This window comes from Epargyreus clarus, unplaced genomic scaffold (genome assembly GCF_041222505.1).
Source record: "Epargyreus clarus isolate Ecla_fem2 unplaced genomic scaffold, WU_Ecla_fem_2.2 ptg000001l, whole genome shotgun sequence".
NCBI classification, from domain to species: Eukaryota; Metazoa; Arthropoda; class Insecta; order Lepidoptera; family Hesperiidae; genus Epargyreus; species Epargyreus clarus.
Genome location: NW_027332209.1, coordinates 462649 through 484440, shown reverse-complemented (window position 1 = coordinate 484440; position 21792 = coordinate 462649). Strand labels below are relative to the sequence as shown.

Genomic DNA, 21792 nt, shown 5'->3' with positions numbered 1-21792 from the left:
ATCCATAATTTGCCGAAATGTTGTGTTGCCAAACATTTATCGTAATATTTACCAAAAAAATAGCTTAGTACATCTATCTAATATATAAAATTCTCGTGTCACAGTTTTCGTTGCCATACTCCTCCGAAACGGCTTGACCGATTTTGATGAAATTTTTTGTGCTTATCCGGTATCTATGAGAATCGGCCAACATCTATTTTTCATCCCCCTAAATGTTAGGGGTAGTACAACCCTAATTTAATTTTTTTATTTATATGGCAATACAACGTTTGCTGGGTCAGCTAGTAATTTATAAATTTTAGTGAATTATTTTCTGGGCAAAGTGGGCGTCCTCAGTCCAGCCATAACATAACGTGGGATTTCATTCTATTTTTCAATTGAAAGATGCAAACGCGTACTGGCTTAAGTTTAAGTTAAATCATACAGGTCGTTACATAAAAGACTTAAGGGACCAATTGTTAACGGTTATGGCAACACTGGTCATGCGTATTTTCCTGTTTTTCCTGTCAGTTCCGTTTGTCTTTGTCGTGTTTACAATTACAGTGTTCAATCGCAGTACAAATTTGATTTAATTATTTTGCAAACTCGCTAATTGGAGGTCGGTACTTCGTTGAACAAAGAAACATAACTAACACATACTTTACTGATTAATTGGTAAACTGACAGGTGTTTTTTCAACATACTTCTTAGCTTGCAAACATAATAAAAATGTTTTTTATATACTTTTTGCTAATATTTGGATTAAGTTGTGATACAATAAATGCAAAAGCTGGTCCTGGTTACGACTGTCCGTACTGCCAGCCTGAACAAATACATATCGCGTTTGGATGTAAGTTATATTAAATTTTTCCTTATTATTTTATTCAACAAGATTTATTTTTGTTTGTACAGTGTTTGATTAAAATGTAAGTTGCTTTTACAGACTAGTTGCATAATAAAGGCTTGCAAACGAAAATGATGATTTTAGTATTTTTTAAAAAGTTCTGTTTTCAAAACAACATGTACCAAAAAACAACAGATGATAAGTGGTCATTGCCGCTCATGGATATCTGTAATCAAATCCAAGTGCGAGTCCTCTAAGGTCAATCACAGTAGCTATCCTATTTAGGACTAAAAATAACTCGTGTGACGTTTTTACCTATTATACCATTAAATTAAGAAAAGTAATGTTGATGGCGCCTTTGAAATCAAACAAAGAAGAGAGTTACTAGTTATAATTTATTATCACATTGTTATTATTTCTATGTGCAGGTGTTTTTTCCTAGAACATCTGTCTTTTTATTGTTATTTATGTTCTATATGTTATTGTATTATTCTATATTGATTGATATATGTTTGTGACTAATGATTTCATTTGTCATGAGTTATGTACATATTAGAAATAATTATTAATGAATAAATTATTTGCTTTTATAAGGAAATTTACACACTAAAGAGTTGTCCATAATGTGCTTTATCTACAGATCTAACTACAACTAATACAATAGTTCCATGATTCCCTTCCATGTAGGAAATATGTATCCTGTTTATAAACATATAGTGGGTGTTAGTAAGTCTCATCCTCGTTTTTTACTGACAAATTTCTGAAACCATTAATTTTTTCTCCCCTTAGGAGGGTGGATAAAAATTTTAAAGACATTTTTTATTTCTCTGATGATCGATGACTGCTGTGGTGGTTCTCATGTACAGAAGATATAATTGATAAGAGTGACCTCTAGTCTATTACTAGGCTCCAAGGCAAATCTGCAAACATTATACCATTTAATATTTCATAATTATCTAGTTGCTGTTCATGTTTATCTTTAACGGAATATATTTAAACAAAACCTCATTAGAAATTATAATACAGAAGAGGTCATAACATGTTTGCTCCAGATAACCCAGTACAGGATGAACCATAATTGATAATAAGAGCGCTAGATAACAAGTGGATGAACCACTGGCTGATACAACACAAATATTTAGAATATAATAAATAACATTAATTGTTATGTACATGAAAAATGGTAAACAAGTGATATGACAAAAATTACAACAGTAGACCTGCAGTAATCCGACAATCATTTTGCAGGGCAGTGTTGGACTATCTAATTTGTCGGATTATATAGTACTGCCTATGACCACCTATAGTCCGAATTTTTTTACGAAAGGGTACCTTGTTATCTGAGAAATTACATTCCAATGATAAGATTCTATATTTTATATACATACTAGGTGACCTGGCAAATGTTGTGTTGCCGTATAAATAAAAAATTTTAAGGATGAACAACCCGTATCACTTAGGGGTATGAAATGTATGTAGTATAGTATGTAGCCTATTCTCAGACCTACTGAATATGCATATTAAATTTGGTGAAAATCGGTAATGTCTTTTCGGAGGAGTATGGTAACTAACATTGTGACACGAGAATTTTATATATAAGATGTTATGTACTCTGAAGTACAAATCATACTTCATTATTTTATGCCAAATTTAGTAAATAAAACAAAACAATAGAGACTATACATTTTATTATAAAATTAACGCCATTAATGCTATAGAACTCACAAAAAATATTCAATACATATGTAATAAGTAATGACCATGTCGGATTACAGGGGGTAACGGATAAGACAGGGGCCAGATTACCTTGGATGCACTGTACATACAAAATGCATAAAATTAAGTCACTGGTGGTATTCATCATTCCTCACACTGCACCTGCACTTTAACTTTAAATACAATATTATATTACGTAAATACTAATATAAACTATATCATATCAACTTAAATAATTACCATTAACAATTATCAATTTTTATAGTTATTTTAGTGAAGCCCTTGAAATTTCAAATAAATGCAAACATGAATGTTTCAGCAAAATCCAACGACATAGTGGTGACATGGTCGACGTTCAACGACACGCAGGAGTCCAGGGTGCAGTATGGAGTGGGTGTGATGGACAAGGAAGCTGTAGGCACCAGCTCTCTGTTCACGGATGGTGGCCACCAGCATAGGAGCCAGTGGATCCACAGAGTGCTTCTGCCTGATCTCAAGTTTGACACGAAATATGGTAAGCTGACAAACGTGTCAGCCATTTAATGGCTGTCATTTACTCGGAACAATGCCGACATGCGCAGGAAAGTGGTGCAAAAACACGAAATTAAAGAAAAAGTGCGGAGAAATATCGTTTCATTCGTAAATGATCTAAAAACTACATTTTTTTAATATTTTTCAAACATGAAAATAGGTGACTGACAATTTCAATTGTCAAAACTCGTTACATTTTCTTGTTAGTAGTGAGTAATCTTTTCTAATCTATGCTTCCAGTGTACCACGCGGGCTCGGAGTACGGCTGGTCGGAGCTGTTCTCGTTCAAGACGCCGCCGCAGGGCGAGGACTGGGTGGTCCGCGCCGCCATATACGGCGACATGGGCAACAAGAACGCACACGTAAGGACATACTGCTCTTTATGTAAAGGCTGCCCTATTTAATGTCAACCGTGCCAGTTGTGAGCGAATTTATGGCTACTCGAAAATTGAAAATAAAAAAATCTTGGTTGTCTTTTTTTTATAACGATTTCTTTTTTAATTGTTTTAAAATACATACTTAGTTAGGGTCAGAAAACCCTAAGAAATTCAGTTCCAGCTTTGTTAAAAGTGAAAATATTTTAAAATTTAAAGTTTGTGTTGATCACAGATTATTAAAGTTATCTTGGATTTGTCAAAAGTGATAATATTTTAAAATAATGTGAATTAAAATACAACTAACCGTGTAAGTCCGCAAAACACCCACCATATCTATTGCTATTTCGGCCATTCATAAGAGATCGTGCAATTTCGCTACGTTCATTAAGTAGTAATCTTCGGCTTCGGCCATAACTAAGGGCTCGAACACAAAACTGCGATGCGACGCGATCCGAATTCGCAACGCAGAAAATTGCGACACGAATTGCTGCGATGCGATATCGTGCGGCGTACCGTCTCCCAGGGTGACCATTCTTTCGACAACCGTCCGGACGGAACGTATTTTGAAAATTAAGTCGTGACATGGATCGTAAAAAGAAGTGTGCACTTTTGTTATTGCTTAAGAGATACAGGAAAGAGTAACAAAGATTTTTTTTTGGGTTCATCCATTTATCATACATCATTTATTTTATATTTAGTTTCCCAAAGAACAGGGCGTTCCTCAATCAGTAATATAAAAAAGGCAACAACGTACTTTGTCATTTTTTACATACGTCTTCCCATCCAACAAATACAGGTCTGTACGTCTTTCCCACACGCTGTCTCAGAACGAACTAAATATGGCGGAATTAATTCGCAAGTTCTTGCGATGCGTCGAGGGAGTTCGCAGATTTTTACGATGCGACGTCGCATCGCAGTTTTGTGTACGAGCCCTAAAACCGAAGGATTTGCCTATGTTTTTTGGCCGAATCTAAAGCTTTGGTCAAACAAAGTCACACAGGGGCTTTCTTGCGTGTCAGTACCTTTCCAGTGACGATATAATCATTCACCCATAGTCGCTCGCGTACCTTCAAGACGAGGCCGAGCGGGGCCACTTCGACGTGATCCTGCACGTGGGCGACTTCGCGTACGACATGGACACGGACGAGGCGCGCTTCGGCGACCAGTTCATGCGGCAGCTGCAGCCGCTCGCCGCCGCCGTGCCCTACATGACCTGCCCCGGGAACCACGAGGAGAAGTAGTGAGTGCATGTACTGATTTAATGCTAATACCTTCGAGTTTGGTAAGCTCTCATGGTTAAAAGTTGAAACCATTTTTTGTATAATATATTAATAGCGGACAAGAATTGCAGTCCACCTAATGGTAATTGGCTGTTGCCGTAATTAAACCCAGATAGGATTAGATTCCTACCTGAGGTCGGCCCAGATGCGTCGCTACTTGTGAGGACTAAGCTGGAACACATCGAAAAAGTGTGTCTCCCTAACCACACCATTCATACCAGAGCACAGCAGCGCTTAATATTGCCTTATAGGCAGAAATAGGTGTGGCACTGATGCCACCGGGGTCGAACCAGATTTGTTGTTATCACGGCCACTATTCTACACACTATATAAAAAATTGAAGTGTCTACTACGCTTGAGGACGCCACGTTAGAGCTCCGTGCCAGACGGACAGACAGCGAAGGCTTAGTACCTAATAGGGTTCTGTTTTTAGTTTTTACTTTTTGTATATGGAAGCCTAATGGTCCGAAATTCATATCAGTAACTTCAGTATTGAAAGCTAACCTAGCTACCTTCTCATTCCAGCAACTTCAGCAACTACCGCGCTAGGTTCTCGATGCCGGGCGACCACGAGAGCATGTTCTACTCGTTCGACCTCGGCCCGGTGCACTTCATCTCCATATCAACTGAGTACTACTACTTCCTCAACTACGGCGTCAAGATGCTCATCGCACAGTTCGAATGGCTGAAACGCGATCTCGCTGAAGCCAACCAACCGGAGAACAGGTCAGTGGAAAGGAAACTAATTTATTTGTAAGTTTTTTTAACACTTTGAAAGTGTTGAAAAAACCACCGCCTATTTCTGCTTTATAACAGCAGTGTTAAGCGCTGCTGTGTTCTGGTTTGAAGGGTGTGATAAGGGAGACATACTATTCCGAGGCGTTCCAGCTTAGTCCTCAGCGGTAGCGGCGCATCTGTGGCCGACCTCCGGTATGAATATCTAATCCTATCTGGAGTCGATTACAGATGTCGATGGGCGGCAGTAGCCACTTACCATCAGGTGGACTGTATGCTCATCTGCTACTCCAATATTATAAAAAAAAACACTAAAAAGGAACGATAGCGTAGTGGAAATTCCACCTCGCAATCGGGAAGTCTGAGGTTCGAATTCCAGACACCTATAATTTTTAATAAAATTATGTGGTTATTAGAAATTATGGTCACATGCTTAATGGTGAAGGAAAACATCGAAAGGAAACCCGCTTGCAAGTGTTTAAAAAAATAGTTCTAAAAGGTTTGTGAGGATTGGTAGACTGATCCGCACTTGCTCAGCGCCTGTGTATTCTGTGGCCTGGAATATGGCCTGTGCAACAGTAAGATAATGATGGATTAACAATTAACCCTTTGTATGTTGGTAAAACCCGCTACACCTGTTTTCACGTAATACAAACTGTTAAGAGTTAATTTGAAAGCAAGAAATTATTATACGAGACGTAATTTATCTAACGAGTATTTATATTAAAGCTTGTAGCAGATGGCGCTATAGATGACATTTCTTTTCGAACAAATACGCGGCAAACCAAAATATTTTAGATTTTCCCCATCTAATTGTTTGTGGAGTTTTTGTCGTCGAAGTGTAGGAATGGTTTCCATTACATGGAAAAAACACAGACTAGATTAATAATTAATTGTCAATGGATAAGTAAAACTATAAGACAATTGTGTCGTATCGTTAATCGCATAATATGGTGGGTGTCAGGGTTTGATTTTGAGGCTTGGAGGCCCTGAGGAAAAGAAGGTGCCCCTGATTATTTTCCGAATAAAAGGATTTTTTTATCGACCCTTCCAAAATTGGATTTTTTTTACCTCTATTTTGGGGGCTTCCCAGCCCTGGGGCTTCAAATCCAGCCCTAGTTGCGACCCTGTGAGGAGCAAAGCATTATTAACCCGCTCCCTGTACAGACGGCAGCGGCCGTGGATCGTGTTGTTCGGCCACCGCCCCATGTACTGCAGCGACGATGGCGACGACTGCTGGGACCGCTACCTGCCCAACCGAGTCGGCTTGCCGCTGTACGGCTGCGGTGAGTTCCCCCTTCCCCCCTCCCCCTCACCTACGAGCCTACACACCCCTCACTCTTTCCACTCTCCTTCCCTACGTTCCTGCGTATCCCTCCATCTTCCTTACGTCCTTCCTCCCTCCTTCTCCCATGCCTCCTTTCCTACGTACCCTCTCCTCATTCCCTACGTACCCCACCCAATTCCCTACGCTCTCTCCTTACGTACCCATCTTCCTTCGTTCGTATTGCCTTTTCCACCACCCGCCCACAGCACCGGCGGCCACTCGGTTATAATCTCGACAATCTAGTCAAGAGGGTTATTTCGGTCAAATAGGTCCTGTCAAGTCTTATCTAAGAATATTATTGGTTATTATTCAGTCTACTTCTTCGAAATATTCAACATGTAATTTCCATTCTACTCTATTGAATGTATGGTTGTGACGTCAGCACCCGGTTGTCAAACGTTTTAAAAAATAGCTTGTCACGTCTCGTAAGCCTAGCTTCCCATTGCCAATAAGGAATTAGAAAAGTCCATCCATATCACACTACAACATACATATACATTATCCGTCTACTTACTGCAGCAAGCGATTAGGCTTTGCGTAACGCTGCCTATTTTAGGTACAAGACGTCAAAGAACTGGCTTCCCACCCTCCTATCTCCCTTCTATGCAGCGCTATTTCTTTGCGCAGGGTTGGAGTCCATTGTTTTCTCTATTGTCATTATTTGCCAAGCACACATCAACAGGCGCATACAAAAACAGAACAGAAATTTAAATTCATCATTCAGATACAGATGTCAGATCCATTCGATATCTTGAGTCGCTGCTGTAAGAGGGTACGCAGTGTTGTCATCGACCTTCGCCATATTTATATTAAGGGGGGGGGGGATAGGGGGTGGTTAGGGTTCACTTAGCGCCATCTGTTGGTAGCGGGACTGGACGGGTATCTTGTCTATCTAGACAAGCGAAGAAAGAAGGATAGTGTGCGTGAAGTTAGAGAAGGTATAAGTTATGAAGGATAGGATACATGTAGTATTAGTGTTGACATAGTGCGTAGTGTCGAGTGTGTGGCCGCCGGTTGCAGGGCGCGGCGGCCGTGGCTGGTGCTGATGGGGCACCGCCCCATGTACTGCAGCAACTCCGACGACATCGACTGCAGCGTCGAGTACACGCGCAAGGGGCTGCCCTTCCTCGGATTGTATAGTGAGTATCATTGAATAAGACTTGTGGGATGTAAGAATCCTCAGGGGTAGCGGTGCATCTGTGGCCGGTGTTAGGTAGGAATATCTATTCATATCTGGGGTTAATTACGGATGTCCATGGGCGGTAGTAGCCACTTACCATCAGGTGGACTGCATGGTCATCTGCTACTCCCATATTATATATATAAAAAAATATGAGTGTCTCTGAAATGGTTCAACGTAGTTCTCAGAGGTAGTAACACATCTACAGCTGACCTTAGGGAATAGTATAGAAGCACTGAAAGTGATGGAACCTGTTGTGGTTTGACTTCCGAGGTACTACTGTCATTTCTTTTGAGTAATTGACAGACAGAGCGTGCAGTCGCAGAAAAAATAGTATTTTCCTATACTATGGGATTAATATTGGGTTCTTGTCTACTTTAATACGACCTCCAAGGACCAAAATATTATATAGATTTTTTTTAACATCTGTAGATATAAATGGATCTCAATGAGTACTTGGAGTCTATCAGGGGTCAATTATAGATGTCGGAGGATCGGTTGAGCCTCTTACCATCAGATAGGCTACATGCTTGTTTCTTCTACTTTATAAAAGAAATGTTGTACGAGTCCAGCTCCACATTGTACGATTAGGTTAAGTTTGCCATTGTAAAAAGTATTTAGTTTTGTTATGTGTGTTATGGAGTTTCTTTCGCCGCTTGTTCTCCATAACGAAACACCTTGTGAAGCGGTGGTAGTCGTATTGACGTTCAAAAATGCTGTGTAAAGAAATTGGAGTGTCTGTTTTTAATATTGAAATAATCGCTTTTCACTACATGCATATGAATATAAATACGGTACTTACACCAATTTAATTTTTTCTCAAGTTTTTGTCTGTCTGCCTGTTTGTTCTGGCTAATCTCTGAAATGGCTGGACCGATTTTGACGGGACGTTTATTGGCGGGTAGCTGATGTAATAAGGAGTAACTTATATTATATTTTAGAACTAGCTGTGCCCCGCGATTTCTCCTGCGTTATTTCATTTTAACGCGGGTGAAACCGCGGGGCACAGCTAGTTTTGAATTTTAAAAAATTGATTTGATTCGTGTGTTGTAGGTCTGGAGCCGCTGTTGAAGGAGTTCGGCGTGGACCTCGTGGTGTGGGCTCACGAGCACTCGTACGAGCGCAGTTGGCCGCTCTACGACCAGCGCGTCTACAACGGCTCCTACGACCAGCCCTACCTCAACCCCGGGTGAGTCCACACACCCCACTGCTAGTCATGCTCTCCACACAACTGTTTTACTTAAAGATGGTATTGAAACTTCCCGCTACTCGTCAAGAGATGGCGCTGCTGAATGAATCACGCTATCGAAGTTTTCTAAATAACTTGCATATATACAAATTCCGAACTGAGACTGTCGGAGCGCGGCCGCTCCCGGGCATAATCAACTAGCCCACAAGGAGATCATCTGCCTCAGATAGGAATCTAATCTTATCTGGGGTTGGTTGTTGATGTTCTTGAGCGGCAGTAGCGATTTAGGTACCGTCAGGTGGAATGGCTCGTCTGCTTCTTATATTATTATAATCTAAAAAATATTTTTGAATACAACAAAACGTTCCAAATTAGTTCTTATGAGCATAAATCCATTTGATATCCGCCTTTTGTAAGATTTTAGTGTTTTTGAGTGTTTTTGAAAAGTTAAAGTGTGTTTTGTGGTTCTCAGATGCATTTCTTATTAAAATTATACTAATTGTGTAATTAATGTTTTGGAGTGAGAAGAAATTTTATTAAATACGTTTTGGCAATTTCCATAGTAAAGGTAAACCTTGTTCATCTTTCTTGTGTCAACATTTTTGTTTTGTTTCGACTCCAATTCTTTTGTTTTTAGTGTGTTTATTTTGCAGAAGTAAATTAAAGTCCATATAATATATTTTTTTAAATTAACGAAAGCCATTGAAATGCACTATATTTATGACATAGAATGCGTGTAAACATTTACAAATGAAAAATCAATAATTATTTGCATTTAAGACCACTTTGATAATCATATTAGCCAATATTAAAAGTGGCAGTCCTAAGAACTATTGGAATTTGATCACATTTTTTTAAATATAATTATGCACTCAATAATAAATTTATAAGTATTCAGGCAATTTGTTATATTTCAGGGCACCCGTTCATATTATAACAGGCTCTGCTGGCTGCCAGGAGGACACTGACAAGTTTGTTCGTAAGTATCCCAATCGAAGGTGCAAGAGGTTGCCACTAGGTCTTGGTTATCAATAATCTATCAAATCATTTTTTCTACTAAAGATCGCATTTTTTTCTAGTATACAGTAATGTTCAATATTTCAATATTAGATAGATTCATTTATCAACATAGGGTGTTAGGCTAAATGTTTGTTAGTTAATCTCGATATATTGTACGGAGTTGTCCCGCAGCGCACCCGCCGGCGTGGTCGGCCTTCCGCTCCAGCGACTACGGCTACACGCGGCTCCGCGCACACAACCGCACGCACCTCTACATCGAACAGGTGTTTACACATTTATTTATTACTATAGTCTGATTCATAATTAGGTGTCCAAAATGTAAACAAAGAAATGTCACTGTCAAAATTAACAAGAAACAAAAACTTTAACAAACTCAACAAAAAACGAAAACTTTACAATTATTCACAATTTAACAAACGCGCTATGATAACAATAATACAGTCGAGTTAAAAACCGTTGCAGACGTGCCAGACGTGCCAGACCAGACGTGCGGTAAATGTTATTTTAGAAACAATTTGATGTAGTGTGAATTATAAATATCAAGAAATGATGTAAATATCAAATCTCGATATTTATATTTTTTATTAGGAAATAATTCCATATATACTACATAATTGGAGTTCAAATTATGCTATTATACCGACAATCAAGATATATGCTCGTCTGCTACTCATATATTATAAAAAAACATAAGTTTAATTCTAAACAATACAATTTACGTTGAAAATAATGAAACGTTCCGTTCAACGTCAACGTTGACGTATCGACGGTTGATTTAACTAGTTCGTTGATTCAACGACCACCGCTAGTTTATATCAACAAACAGTAAAGGTACAGAAAGCAGTAAGACACGAGTACAAGTGCTGCCTCAATTATAGGCGCAAACTGCAATACAAAAAGAACGTCATAAAATGATTTAGGAATTAGTATGGAAATGTTTGCAAAATATTATAAATATGATTAATATTACTAAAATTTTACAATTTTTAATATATTTCAATAAAGATTTAAAGTAAATTGACCTTGAAATTTTAATATATTTTTTTATTATATGTAACATTTAAATAGCTATATGTACTTACATTTCAACATAACGATTAACTCATGTATTATCTTATACTTATATAAAATTCTCGTGTCACAATGTTAGTTACCGTACTCCTCCTAAACGGTTTTACCGATTTTCACCAAATTTGATATGCATATTCAGTAGGTCTGAGAATCGGCTACTATCTATTTTTCATACCACTTAGTGATAATCGTTGTTCACCCTTAACTTTTTTTTTTTAATTTTTGAACCACTTTTTTTGTTTTTATTGTTCTGTAATGTGGCATTAAAAAATACATACAACCCTTAATTTTTACCCTTTTATCACCAACCTATTTTTTAATAGCCATTTCAGTTATTTCATCGTTTTTCATACCGCTCGATGTTAGATTTTTATTTTTTTTTTATATGGCAACACAACGTGTGCCGGGTCAGCCAGTTTTATATATAAACAATATCCATTTTTCTATTTTAGGTGGATGTGGATCTGAAAGGTCGAGTGATAGACTCCATGTGGCTGGTGAAGCATCGCCACGCCGCTTACGACCTCTAGCGCCGATAGAGCTCAACAACAACACTATGAATGTGGAACCGTTTCCAAAGATGAATTGACAGTGATATTTAGCTTAAATGTATGATTATTTTTACATTCCTTACTTGCCCGATACGTAGTATTAAGTTAAATAAATTTTAACAACACGTTTAGTACATTATAACTAAAATATCTGATTAAAAATGACTCAAATCTAACTTTGATTTTAACGTTAATCCGATCATGATGAAAATTAAAACACTAATGGAAAATAATTTTGAAATACTTTATTCTACAATGTTTATAACAACGTATTGGTAGTGTTTACATTTTTAAACTGTAGTTTATAGTAATTAATTCTTATTAATAAAAATAATTATAAAAATATTTTGTGTTATATTTTTCAAATATATTTTCAGTATCGCCCCACTCTTAACTAAATTTGACACGATATTATAACTGTCGTCCAGATATAAGATTTATTATTAAATAAAAGTTATTATATCTTTTTATCCTAATGTAATGTAATGTAATGTTTTTCGCTTGTATGTATGTCTCATTTTAAAAAAAATGCTTAAAAGTTGTGTTTATATAATAATTACTAGTTAATTATTAATTAGTAATAATAACGACAGATTAAGATCTACTTTACATTAGATTTATGAAGGTTTAAAAATATATAGGTAATCGAATGACGTCATAATTTAAGTTGTTCTTCAATTCCCAACTAGAAAATGATATATTCTTAAATATTATTATATAATACTTGTACTTTTTATGGAAGTTAAACATGCGATTACTGTAATATTTTCGCCATTTCCTATTATAATAATCGCATTTAACCACCTCATTTGAACGTTCAGGCCTTAGTATAACTATTATATTAATTTTCAATATATGTATATGTATCCCATAGATAAGTATATATATCTCAGCCGTCCTTGTAATTGAAGGAAGCCATTAAATAGCTTAAACGCCTGACAATTCTGTCAGCCATTAAATGGCTGTCATGGTGTAATTTACGCGGAACAATGCCGACATACGCAGTTAGGTGGTGCAAAAACACGAAATCGAAGATAAAGTGCGGAGAAATATCGTTTCATTCGTAAATGATCTAAAATCTACATTTTTTTAAAATTTAAACATGAAAATAGATGAGAGTGACAATTTCAATTGTCAAAACTGGTTACATTTTATTGTTAGGAGTGAGTAATTTTTACTAATCTATGATGTATCCATGTATAAACTCAGGGCGCCCGTGCACGTGGTGACCGGGTCAGCGGGCTGCCAGGAGGGCCGGGACCATTTCAGACGTTAGTATTGCATTTTGTTATTTAACTGAAGCCTAGTGGTTAAGAAACTCGGCCTCTCGATCGAGGGGTCCGAGATTCAAATCCGAGGCACCTCTGATTTTTCAAAGTGCGTATTAGAAATTAATTATCACTTGCTTAAACGGTGAAGAAAAACATCGTGAGGAAACCTGCATACCTGAGAGATTTATAAAATTGTTGCAACTCGCGTGGCGCTGACAGTACCTCATACCCAAAGCGTTCAGGATTCGATCCCTGACCAGACAAACTTCAAAATAATGAAATGCATATATTGCCGAGGTCGGTGTCTCTGTGCACTATCCTTAGCACTTATAATACTGAGCACTCGATTAATCGAATATACTCGATTGTCGATGTAACCGAGATCGATAGCGATCTCCGTTACATTAAGACAAATTTTAGTTCCTAAACGATCCACCTGAGGCGCTGCATGTAGGGCGAACTCGATATCCGGAACGACTCTGTCGAATGGAACAAACGTAAAAAAACATGGGTACTAAGGATAAAGTAGGATTTTTCTGGATTCGAAATCTGGATCCCCGGAATAGATCAGAGTTACCTTTTTTTTTCTTCTCGAGGGGGAAACCTTCAAAAGGTTCCCGGTGCCGTGGGAGCGACAAGGAGTTATGTGGTATTTTTACCGCACTAAAACCCTCCCGGTGGCCGTCCTCAGCGCTGCGTAGAGGACTCAAGGATCTCCAAAGGAACGCAACCGGAGTACTTTCAGCGCAATGCCCCGTCGAGCTCCGCCTAAGTAAGATTGAATCACCACACCGTCCGATGTACACGACGGTATGCGACCACACATACCGCCGTCCTTCCCGCGGCCGCTGTCTGTGCGGTTCGAGCTCCCACTCTTGTCGCCCGCAACCCCAGAAGCCCCCTTTAGTCGCCTCTTACGACAAGCAGGAGATACTGTAGTCCTATAAGTGGCAAAACCTACCTTATGGGTTGATAAGGTAGGTTTTGCCACTTAATTCGGTTATGTATAACGGTAAAAGTTTTATTCTTACTGCCAAATAAATTTATTAAAAGACAATTACGATTTATACTCTTAAACTGTTACTTTTCTTAAAAGTATGTCCAAAGCATGCCATCATCATTATCAATCCAGTACAGTGCCACTACTGGGCACGGGGCTCCTCGCAGAATGAGAAGGATTAGGTCATAGTTCACCGCGGTGATAAAGTGCGTATTGGTAGACTTCACATATCATCGAGATCTTTTTTTAAGTAACTAAGATTCGTACATTATTCCAGATAATGCTTTCAAGTGGTCGGCGTTTCGGTCGCAGGACTTCGGGTACACGCGGTTCAAGGCTTACAACAAAACACACATCAATGTCGAACAGGTCAGTTTTCTTATATTATAGCAGTAACGGACGAGCATGTAGTCCACCTGTGGCTACTACCGCCCATAGACATCTGTCATCAACCTTAGATAGGATTGGATTTCCCTGAGGACGGCCACAGTTGCGCCGCTATCCCTGAGGACTAAGCTGGAACGCCTTGGAAAAATATGACTCCTTTACCACACCCTTCAAACCAGAACACAACAGAGCTTAAGACTGCTGTTATTAGGTAGAAATTAATTGTCATATTTATTGCATACGTTGATCGAAACGAATATGAAATTGTTTTGATAATTGCAATATGCATGGTTAATTTACATCATTTGGAAAACATTAAAAATATATTTACGTATTATGTTACTTTTCGTAGCTATCTACTGGAATAGTTTTTTCGCAGTTTTCGTTTATTACACCTATCATAATATTAGTTTTCCGTTTTCAGGTGTCAGTCGACCTGAACGGTCAGGTGATCGATGGTTTTTGGCTCATTAAAACGAACACCTCATACCATAAGTACGATCTATTATGAGACTGCACAATGTAGGAATAAGTAGGTTTGCGTTCTTGTAACGTGTCGTGACAACCAAATAAATAGACCAAATTGTTAGCTTCATGATATACTCATTATAATGAATAGATATTTATTTAGCTCAGTAGAATAACTGAATTATATAGATATTGTTTTATTCGTAGTCTTATACCTACACATATCTGTGCATAACAAAGAAATTATATTTTCAAGACTTGTAACCGACATGGAGATGGTTACAGATGTTCATGGCAACAATTACCATTTAATATTGTGAATAAAATGCCTTCACATCAGTAAATGGCTTAATTTATTGTTGTATTTTTTTGTTAATGTGTTATCTGAATCTAAACCATAAGTATAATTCTGTAGGGAATGATTTATTTTGTTAAATATAATAAAGAATAAATGAAAGAAATATTTTTGAATGTCAATGAACTACCACCGCTTCGGTCCATGTACTTAGATGATAGACCAGCCAAAAGATTTAAAATTTAGACAGCGACACATTAGATAAATAAAAATCATAATTACTGATATTATTTATTAAATCAAAATATATCAAGAGTAATATAAAAAATAATATAATGTCGTATGTTACCTTACATTATTACTTATTTGACCTTATTAGCAACAAACATAAAACTATATCAAAAGTAAAAACAAAAACAATCGAATAAAATTATAATGTTAGAACATTTTTATATTGATACTTGAGGAGTCCTGAGCGTGATGACGTCACATCGGAATGTTGTTGAATATTATCAAAAGTTTCATAACCTCTTAAGAGACTTAACAGTATAGCTTTATTTAAATTATAAAAAAAAGTTTCTCATTTCACGCAGATCTCAAGTTATCCCGCAAGGATTGGACCCAATAATCATGACATTATATTGAGTGCAATTGAGTGTACTATAATAATCACTAAGAATAGTTATGTTAATTTGTTAAAGATTAAATCAATTCTGATTTTTTTTGTGAGCTTAATTTAATTGACTCGAGAGCATTGAAAATCAACCTTGATCATGATATATTTACTTAACCCAGGCCATAATTATTTATTTCTTAACTTGTAATAGCCTGTGCATGGACTGTTGACTGTGAAATGCCACGGTTTACATTTGTGCGACTGAAAACTGTCCATTTAAAAATACGTAAGTATGTTTTTTTTAAACAATATAGCCACTCCTACGATCTTTTCGAGCCTTCTGTGGCAACCGTCCGCGCCGCCCACCCCTCATTCTACCAGCCCCCTGATTAAACTGTCTTGTATTGTTAGATTCATACACGTTTAAAATACTCTTAAGAAAATCATGCTTCGGGTATTTGCGATAACTCGCTGCGGCCTCGCGAAAACACTGGATAATTCTGTGAGCGAGCGGCGGCTTCACGGCGATGGCGATGTTTCTGCTGTGGTCGAAGGGGCATTGCACGCACACGATACAACCCTGGACAGCGATAGTTCCGCGATCCCCTGTCGCGTTGCGTTCCTCGTATAACTCAAACTCCGGGGGAACCGTGTTTATGTTTGAAAAACACTTTCTGTCTACAAAACCACCTAAATAGGGCGAAATAAGAAGATTTACAAACTTAAACTCACTATAAAACTCAAAAAACTCTCCCAACAACTGATAAATAGATTTAGTTGTATTCGATTCGTAATTAATGCGTTCGAAAGCGACGTTCCAACCGTCCATCATAACTGGTGGAACATTTTTCTGTAACATGGCAATCGGGGGTAAAATATTCTCTCTTTGCAAGAAGACTATAAGAAGAATAGTCAAAGCACTGTTCGGCAACAATTGCGTCCCAGCAATCTTATGAACTTTAGACCAATATTTTAAGAGTAGGGCTAATGAGCGAGTCTTGTCGATATCCAACAAATATGCAAATAATGACGCGACCTCTACAGCTATGGGGCTGCTGAAACTTATATCACAATACTTGTTCATGCCCTTATGAAATATACGCATACACGGGACTTTGGTATGAGTTTTTTTAGAAACTACTTGAAACTGTGTTTCCGTATTGCTAAGGAAGTGGAAAGCTTTCTCCACGCATTGGATAGGATCTTCCGGGGGACGCACATCGACGATGCAGTCCAAGTCACTACTCTTCAGTGCCAACTTTGTTACTACTGATCCAAAAGGCTTGACTACGCAGCCTGCAAACACAAAAAACAATACGTAAGTACCAAGCACTATTTTTTTTGCGATGTTTATATTTTAGTTTACATCCGTGTTGTTTATTTTAAGCGCGTATTTGTTACTTTCGTGACACAAAGTAATTTAATTAAGGATAAGAATAACAATAAATTCACACTATTAAATAGTCTTTCCATTAATATATGGACATTTTATTATTATTATTATTATTATTTTATAATATAGGAGTAGCAGACGAGCATGCAGTCCACCTGGTAAGATGGTAAGTGGATACTGCCACCCATGGACATCTGTAATCAACCCCAGATAGCATTAGATATTCCTACCTGAGGTCGGGCACAGATGCGCCGCTACCCCTGAGGACTAAGCTGGAACGCCTCTGAAAAGTCTGTCTCCCTTACCACACCCTTCAAAACGGAACACAGCAGCGCCTAACACTGCTGTTATGAGGTAGAAATAGGTGTGGCGGTGGTGCCGCCGCCGAACCACAAAGGGTTCTACCACCTTCAAAAAAAAGAAATGGCCAAAATAGAAATATATTTGTCTAACCAACCGATCCGCAAACTACCATCATGTGCAAATGTGTTAAAAAGATACCACTTACATAATATAAGCATGAAATCCACGTACTATTCGTCGACATTGGCGCACAAACTATTTTGATTTCTCGCAGCACTGGTAACGCGAGTTTTCCCGTATGTTAATCGAAAGGTACATACTACATACAGAGAACAAATTATAATGCTTCAGCGGCACTATTCTCCTCGAATAGCTCTACCCGTTGCCGCGAATATTGCCCTTGCAGCCACACACTCCCGGACCCGCGACGTTCATAGAAATCAATACTGCTCACTTTGCAATACACAACTACTTTGTAGCGGCGTGTTCATTACGCTTTAATATGGGCTGCTTGTTTTGGATTCCAAATTGCACTCTCAGTAGCTCATAAGTCAATAATATTTTCTTTCAGTCATATTCAAGAGCAGCTGCGGCGTAGACGACAACGTAATGTTAATTTACTTCTCTATGCTAACGAACCGAGGACTCTATTTTAACTGCAGTTTAACGCGAGTATATGGTCGTTTTCTCGTGTCCGTATTGCTGCTCGTTAGACTCGCGCTAAAAACCGATAGAAAATCGCTGGCAATACGAGTACTGGTAGTACAAACGACAACGTGAGTAACTTAACTCACCGCTCGACTAGCTTCTCTATACTGTGGCTACTCTAAGGTCTCTGTGACGTTCAGAAAATGGACCTCCACTGGACCTTAATGTTGAAATATGTCATGCATTATTGCGGCAATTAATTACCTTTCCATAGTTTGTTAAGAGTCTCCTGAATGTCTTTCATTGCTATTTCTAAATTTTCAAGTTCAGGTTTAGACATTCTCATAGTTCTGAAAATTATCTTGACTTGATTTCCAAAAACTCCTCGTAGTCGCAAACGTTTGGGATCCAGAATACGCTCTGAAACATATTAACATAATATTATTTAAGAAAGAAATATATAATATAGGATATGTGGCCTTAATGCATATAAGATCATATGTGGCCTGAATGCATAAACTTCGAAACACATTGATGATATTTGCTGCAATTTTATCACATCACATCAACAACCCATTACTGTCCCATTACTGTCCCACTGCTGGGCACGGATCTCCTCTCATAATGAGAAGGATTAGGCCACAGTCCACCGCGCTGGCCAAGAGGGTATTGGTAAACTTCACAAACCTTTGAGATTATTTTTATAAATATCTCAGTTATGCAGGTTTCCTCACAATGTTTTCCTTCACCGTTTAGCAAGTGATAATTAATTTCTAATACACACACATAACTTTGAAAAATCAGAGGAGCAGGCCTGGTATTTGAACCTCGGACCCCTTGATCGAGAGGCCAAGTTTCTTAACCACTAGGCAATCACTGCTATAAATAAAGTCAACCAATGTATTAAAGTCTACCAATCACCATTTCCCCTCAATGATTGCCCACGAAAACCAGAGCCCAGCAGTGGGCTAGGATAAAGGATAGTTACAAAAGTGTCAATGGTACAAACAGTCTACCAAATATTAAGTACTCTTTAGGCAATTTATTTGAAGTGTTAAAATAATACATTTGCATTAAAGATGTCATAATGTATGTAAATATTATAAAAAAGGCCATAGCTTTATACATACAATTATGTATTTAAACTTTCCAACAAAAATGAGTGCCCAGAATTATATTAAAAAAGTTATGACTCACCATTTTCCTCATGCTCATCCATTTTATGTCAATTAGATGTGAGTGTTTATTCTAAAAAACAAAGGGGTAATACATAATACTAATCTTCTGTCAATAACCAATCTGTAATTGTAACCAGTCCCTAGTACATAATGGAATTCACAGAATAAACATAGCGAAACAAGAGTTGTTATGAACCCATATAGATGTTTATATGTATACACTGCTATTCAAGTACCCAGACAGGATGTTTTTAACGCCTACCATGAAAAATAACTTGTAATATGATTCAGATTATCCCAAACGGTAAGTATCATCGACCTTGAAACTAAAGTGCCTAAGAACACTCGAATCGATTAATTCATATTAATAATTTGATATCTAGGTCAAATCATATAAGAAAAGGGGAGGATCACAATAGATCTGAACTGTAATCACATTATCTCAACTCACAAGACCAAAAATAATAGCTATCATTTATTTACACACCTTTAATATGATTTGAAATTTTGCAAGCTTAGTAGCTGTAAAGTTAGAAATACACTTGCAGATTTAGTGTGTCACAGGCCTAATTAATTTATTTAACAGGTTCAGGACTCAGGATTTACGTAATAAGACGTATTTTTTGTATTTCAATAGTAGGTATATTGTTAGTTCCATATGGAACAAAATTTAATCGTAATTCATCTGTAAATGTAAGTATTTGACAATAAACGAATCACTGAAGTTTTAATAACTAGATACAAAAGGTGTCTACAAAGAACTTATTCTCCATTTATCCTTTCGTTGACCTTTAAATTAAACTTTACATACTTGAAATAATTATAGATGCCTTTACTGCGTAATTTCATATTGGAAGAAAGCAAAGAAGTCATTAAATCGTACCTGCAAGTCTTTTCGTACAATTTTATTTGAAGAGTTATGCTTCTTGTTTTCTAAATTGTGATTCACCACTGCAATGTAAAGTACTAGAAATTGAAAGTTTTGAGAACACTAACTCGACCAACTGCGACACAACGAACAATGACTAAATATAAACGGAATTAAAATTCATTCATTCACTTCTTTAGTGACAGGAAAGGGGGAAGTACTTTGAACTGGGTTGCCAGATTAAGTGATTTTTATTAACAAGATACCAAAGAGTATAGTGACAAAAAAGATTGCTACAAAAAATCGTGTGGAGATGAGTTCGTGTTTAAATTTATGTTTATGTTAACCATAACATATATATTTATTACATGTATATTTTTTACTAAAGGAGTCATCCATCTCTTTCGATTTATTGTATTTGTTGTGGAAAAAATATATATGGCGGATCTATTAGTTCTAAGTAGGTAATAACATTTCCTAAACTCTCCAAATTGCCGCTATAGTAGCAAAAGGACTATTTGCGTTGAAAAATATCACGTTAATAAATATTAATAACGTTAATAAAGGTTAATAAATATTAACGTGATATTTTTGGAGTTTTATTCAATTTACTCATGAGCTTATTTCACAACATTCGGAGCTTATTTCACTCTTGAATACACAGAAACGGTTATCTCTACAACTCTACTTCAGAATTATTCACTTCTTAGAATCGCAATGTTGCCAGTCTAAAAAATAATACACTTGACCTTCAGAGTAAATGTTACTATGAGATTTAACTGCTTTTATTTAAAATATGTACTTACGGAGAATGTGGAATCCCCGGTGAAAAGGGAAATCGTCGTCAGCCCAACAACAATCGTCGATAATTCTCAAATATGTAGTTGATACAAATGCTTTCTACACTCACAGCCCACACTAGGCTTCCCTGTGTCGTGGGTGCTATGGACACACACAGACAAATAAACAAACACCCAGACCCAGAAACAGACATTTAAATTCATCATTTAGATATCTGTCTGGCCGGGGATCGAACCCGGGACCCTTTGCGCGTCAGACCGGCATGGTGACCGCTCCGCCACGCGGGTCGTCAATATGAAGAACTGTAAGTATGATGTGAAAAACTGGGTCTTCAGACATTCTATGCTCCTTTCATTTTCTTCGATCATTTTACTCAGGTCCCTTTAGCGCCAAACGGTGGCACATCACAGGACAGGGTGGTACATCCCAAAGGACAAAAAATTAGGCCTAAGTACATGCCAATTTTATAAATCTTCCGGTACCGTATGATACCGGCTAGATGCCCAAACCACGATAATTCAAATATGGACTACTCTTTGGTTGCGAATCGGTGCTACCATTGTTACAGACAGCGGCAGAAAATCTTTTAGCTTTCATAAAAATACTCTACATCTGTATAGTGCAAACACGGCCTTGTTTTAAAATCAGGTTAACACGTTTAACAATTCGTTTTTATATGTAACCACGTAATACAAGTATTGTTTTCGAAAATGACCGCATCGTTTGTACTGGATATTTACGTCTGCATTAATGTACTGAAAGTT

General features: G+C 37.4%; 2 protein-coding genes across 7 annotated transcripts; one reads left to right on the top strand and one right to left on the bottom strand.

Moving 5' to 3' along the window:
• The first annotated feature begins 497 nt into the window (after positions 1–497).
• LOC140742516 (acid phosphatase type 7) lies at positions 498–15387 on the top strand. Of its 4 annotated transcripts, none has more exons than XM_073073425.1 (10): positions 498–829; positions 2859–3053; positions 3311–3432; positions 4503–4687; positions 5253–5453; positions 6630–6748; positions 9023–9158; positions 13010–13071; positions 14349–14440; positions 14883–15387. In XM_073073425.1, exons 1-10 carry the CDS (start codon positions 709–711, stop codon positions 14967–14969), a joined length of 1320 nt encoding a protein of 439 aa, XP_072929526.1. In that variant the 5' UTR covers positions 498–708; the 3' UTR covers positions 14970–15387. The 4 variants fall into 4 exon arrangements, with proteins under 4 accessions (XP_072929526.1, XP_072929515.1, XP_072929536.1 ...); XM_073073414.1 differs by lacking the exon at positions 6630–6748 and adding an exon at positions 7810–7928 and having other exon boundaries at positions 499–829; XM_073073435.1 differs by lacking the exons at positions 13010–13071; positions 14349–14440; positions 14883–15387 and adding exons at positions 10076–10137; positions 10350–10441; positions 11702–12145 and having other exon boundaries at positions 499–829.
• A 112-nt stretch (positions 15388–15499) lies between these two features.
• On the bottom strand, positions 15500–20400 carry LOC140742539 (speckle targeted PIP5K1A-regulated poly(A) polymerase). Of its 3 annotated transcripts, XM_073073442.1 has the most exons (4): positions 20243–20400; positions 19379–19429; positions 18446–18601; positions 15500–17133 (listed from the first exon to the last, which is right to left on the bottom strand). In XM_073073442.1, the coding sequence occupies exons 2-4, from the start codon at positions 19398–19400 to the stop codon at positions 16139–16141; spliced, it is 1173 nt and encodes a 390-aa protein (XP_072929543.1). In that variant the 5' UTR covers positions 19401–19429; positions 20243–20400; the 3' UTR covers positions 15500–16138. The 3 variants fall into 3 exon arrangements, with proteins under 3 accessions (XP_072929543.1, XP_072929550.1, XP_072929558.1); XM_073073449.1 differs by lacking the exon at positions 19379–19429 and having other exon boundaries at positions 20243–20399; XM_073073457.1 differs by lacking the exons at positions 18446–18601; positions 19379–19429; positions 20243–20400 and adding an exon at positions 17739–18439.
• Between the last annotated feature and the right edge of the window lie 1392 nt (positions 20401–21792).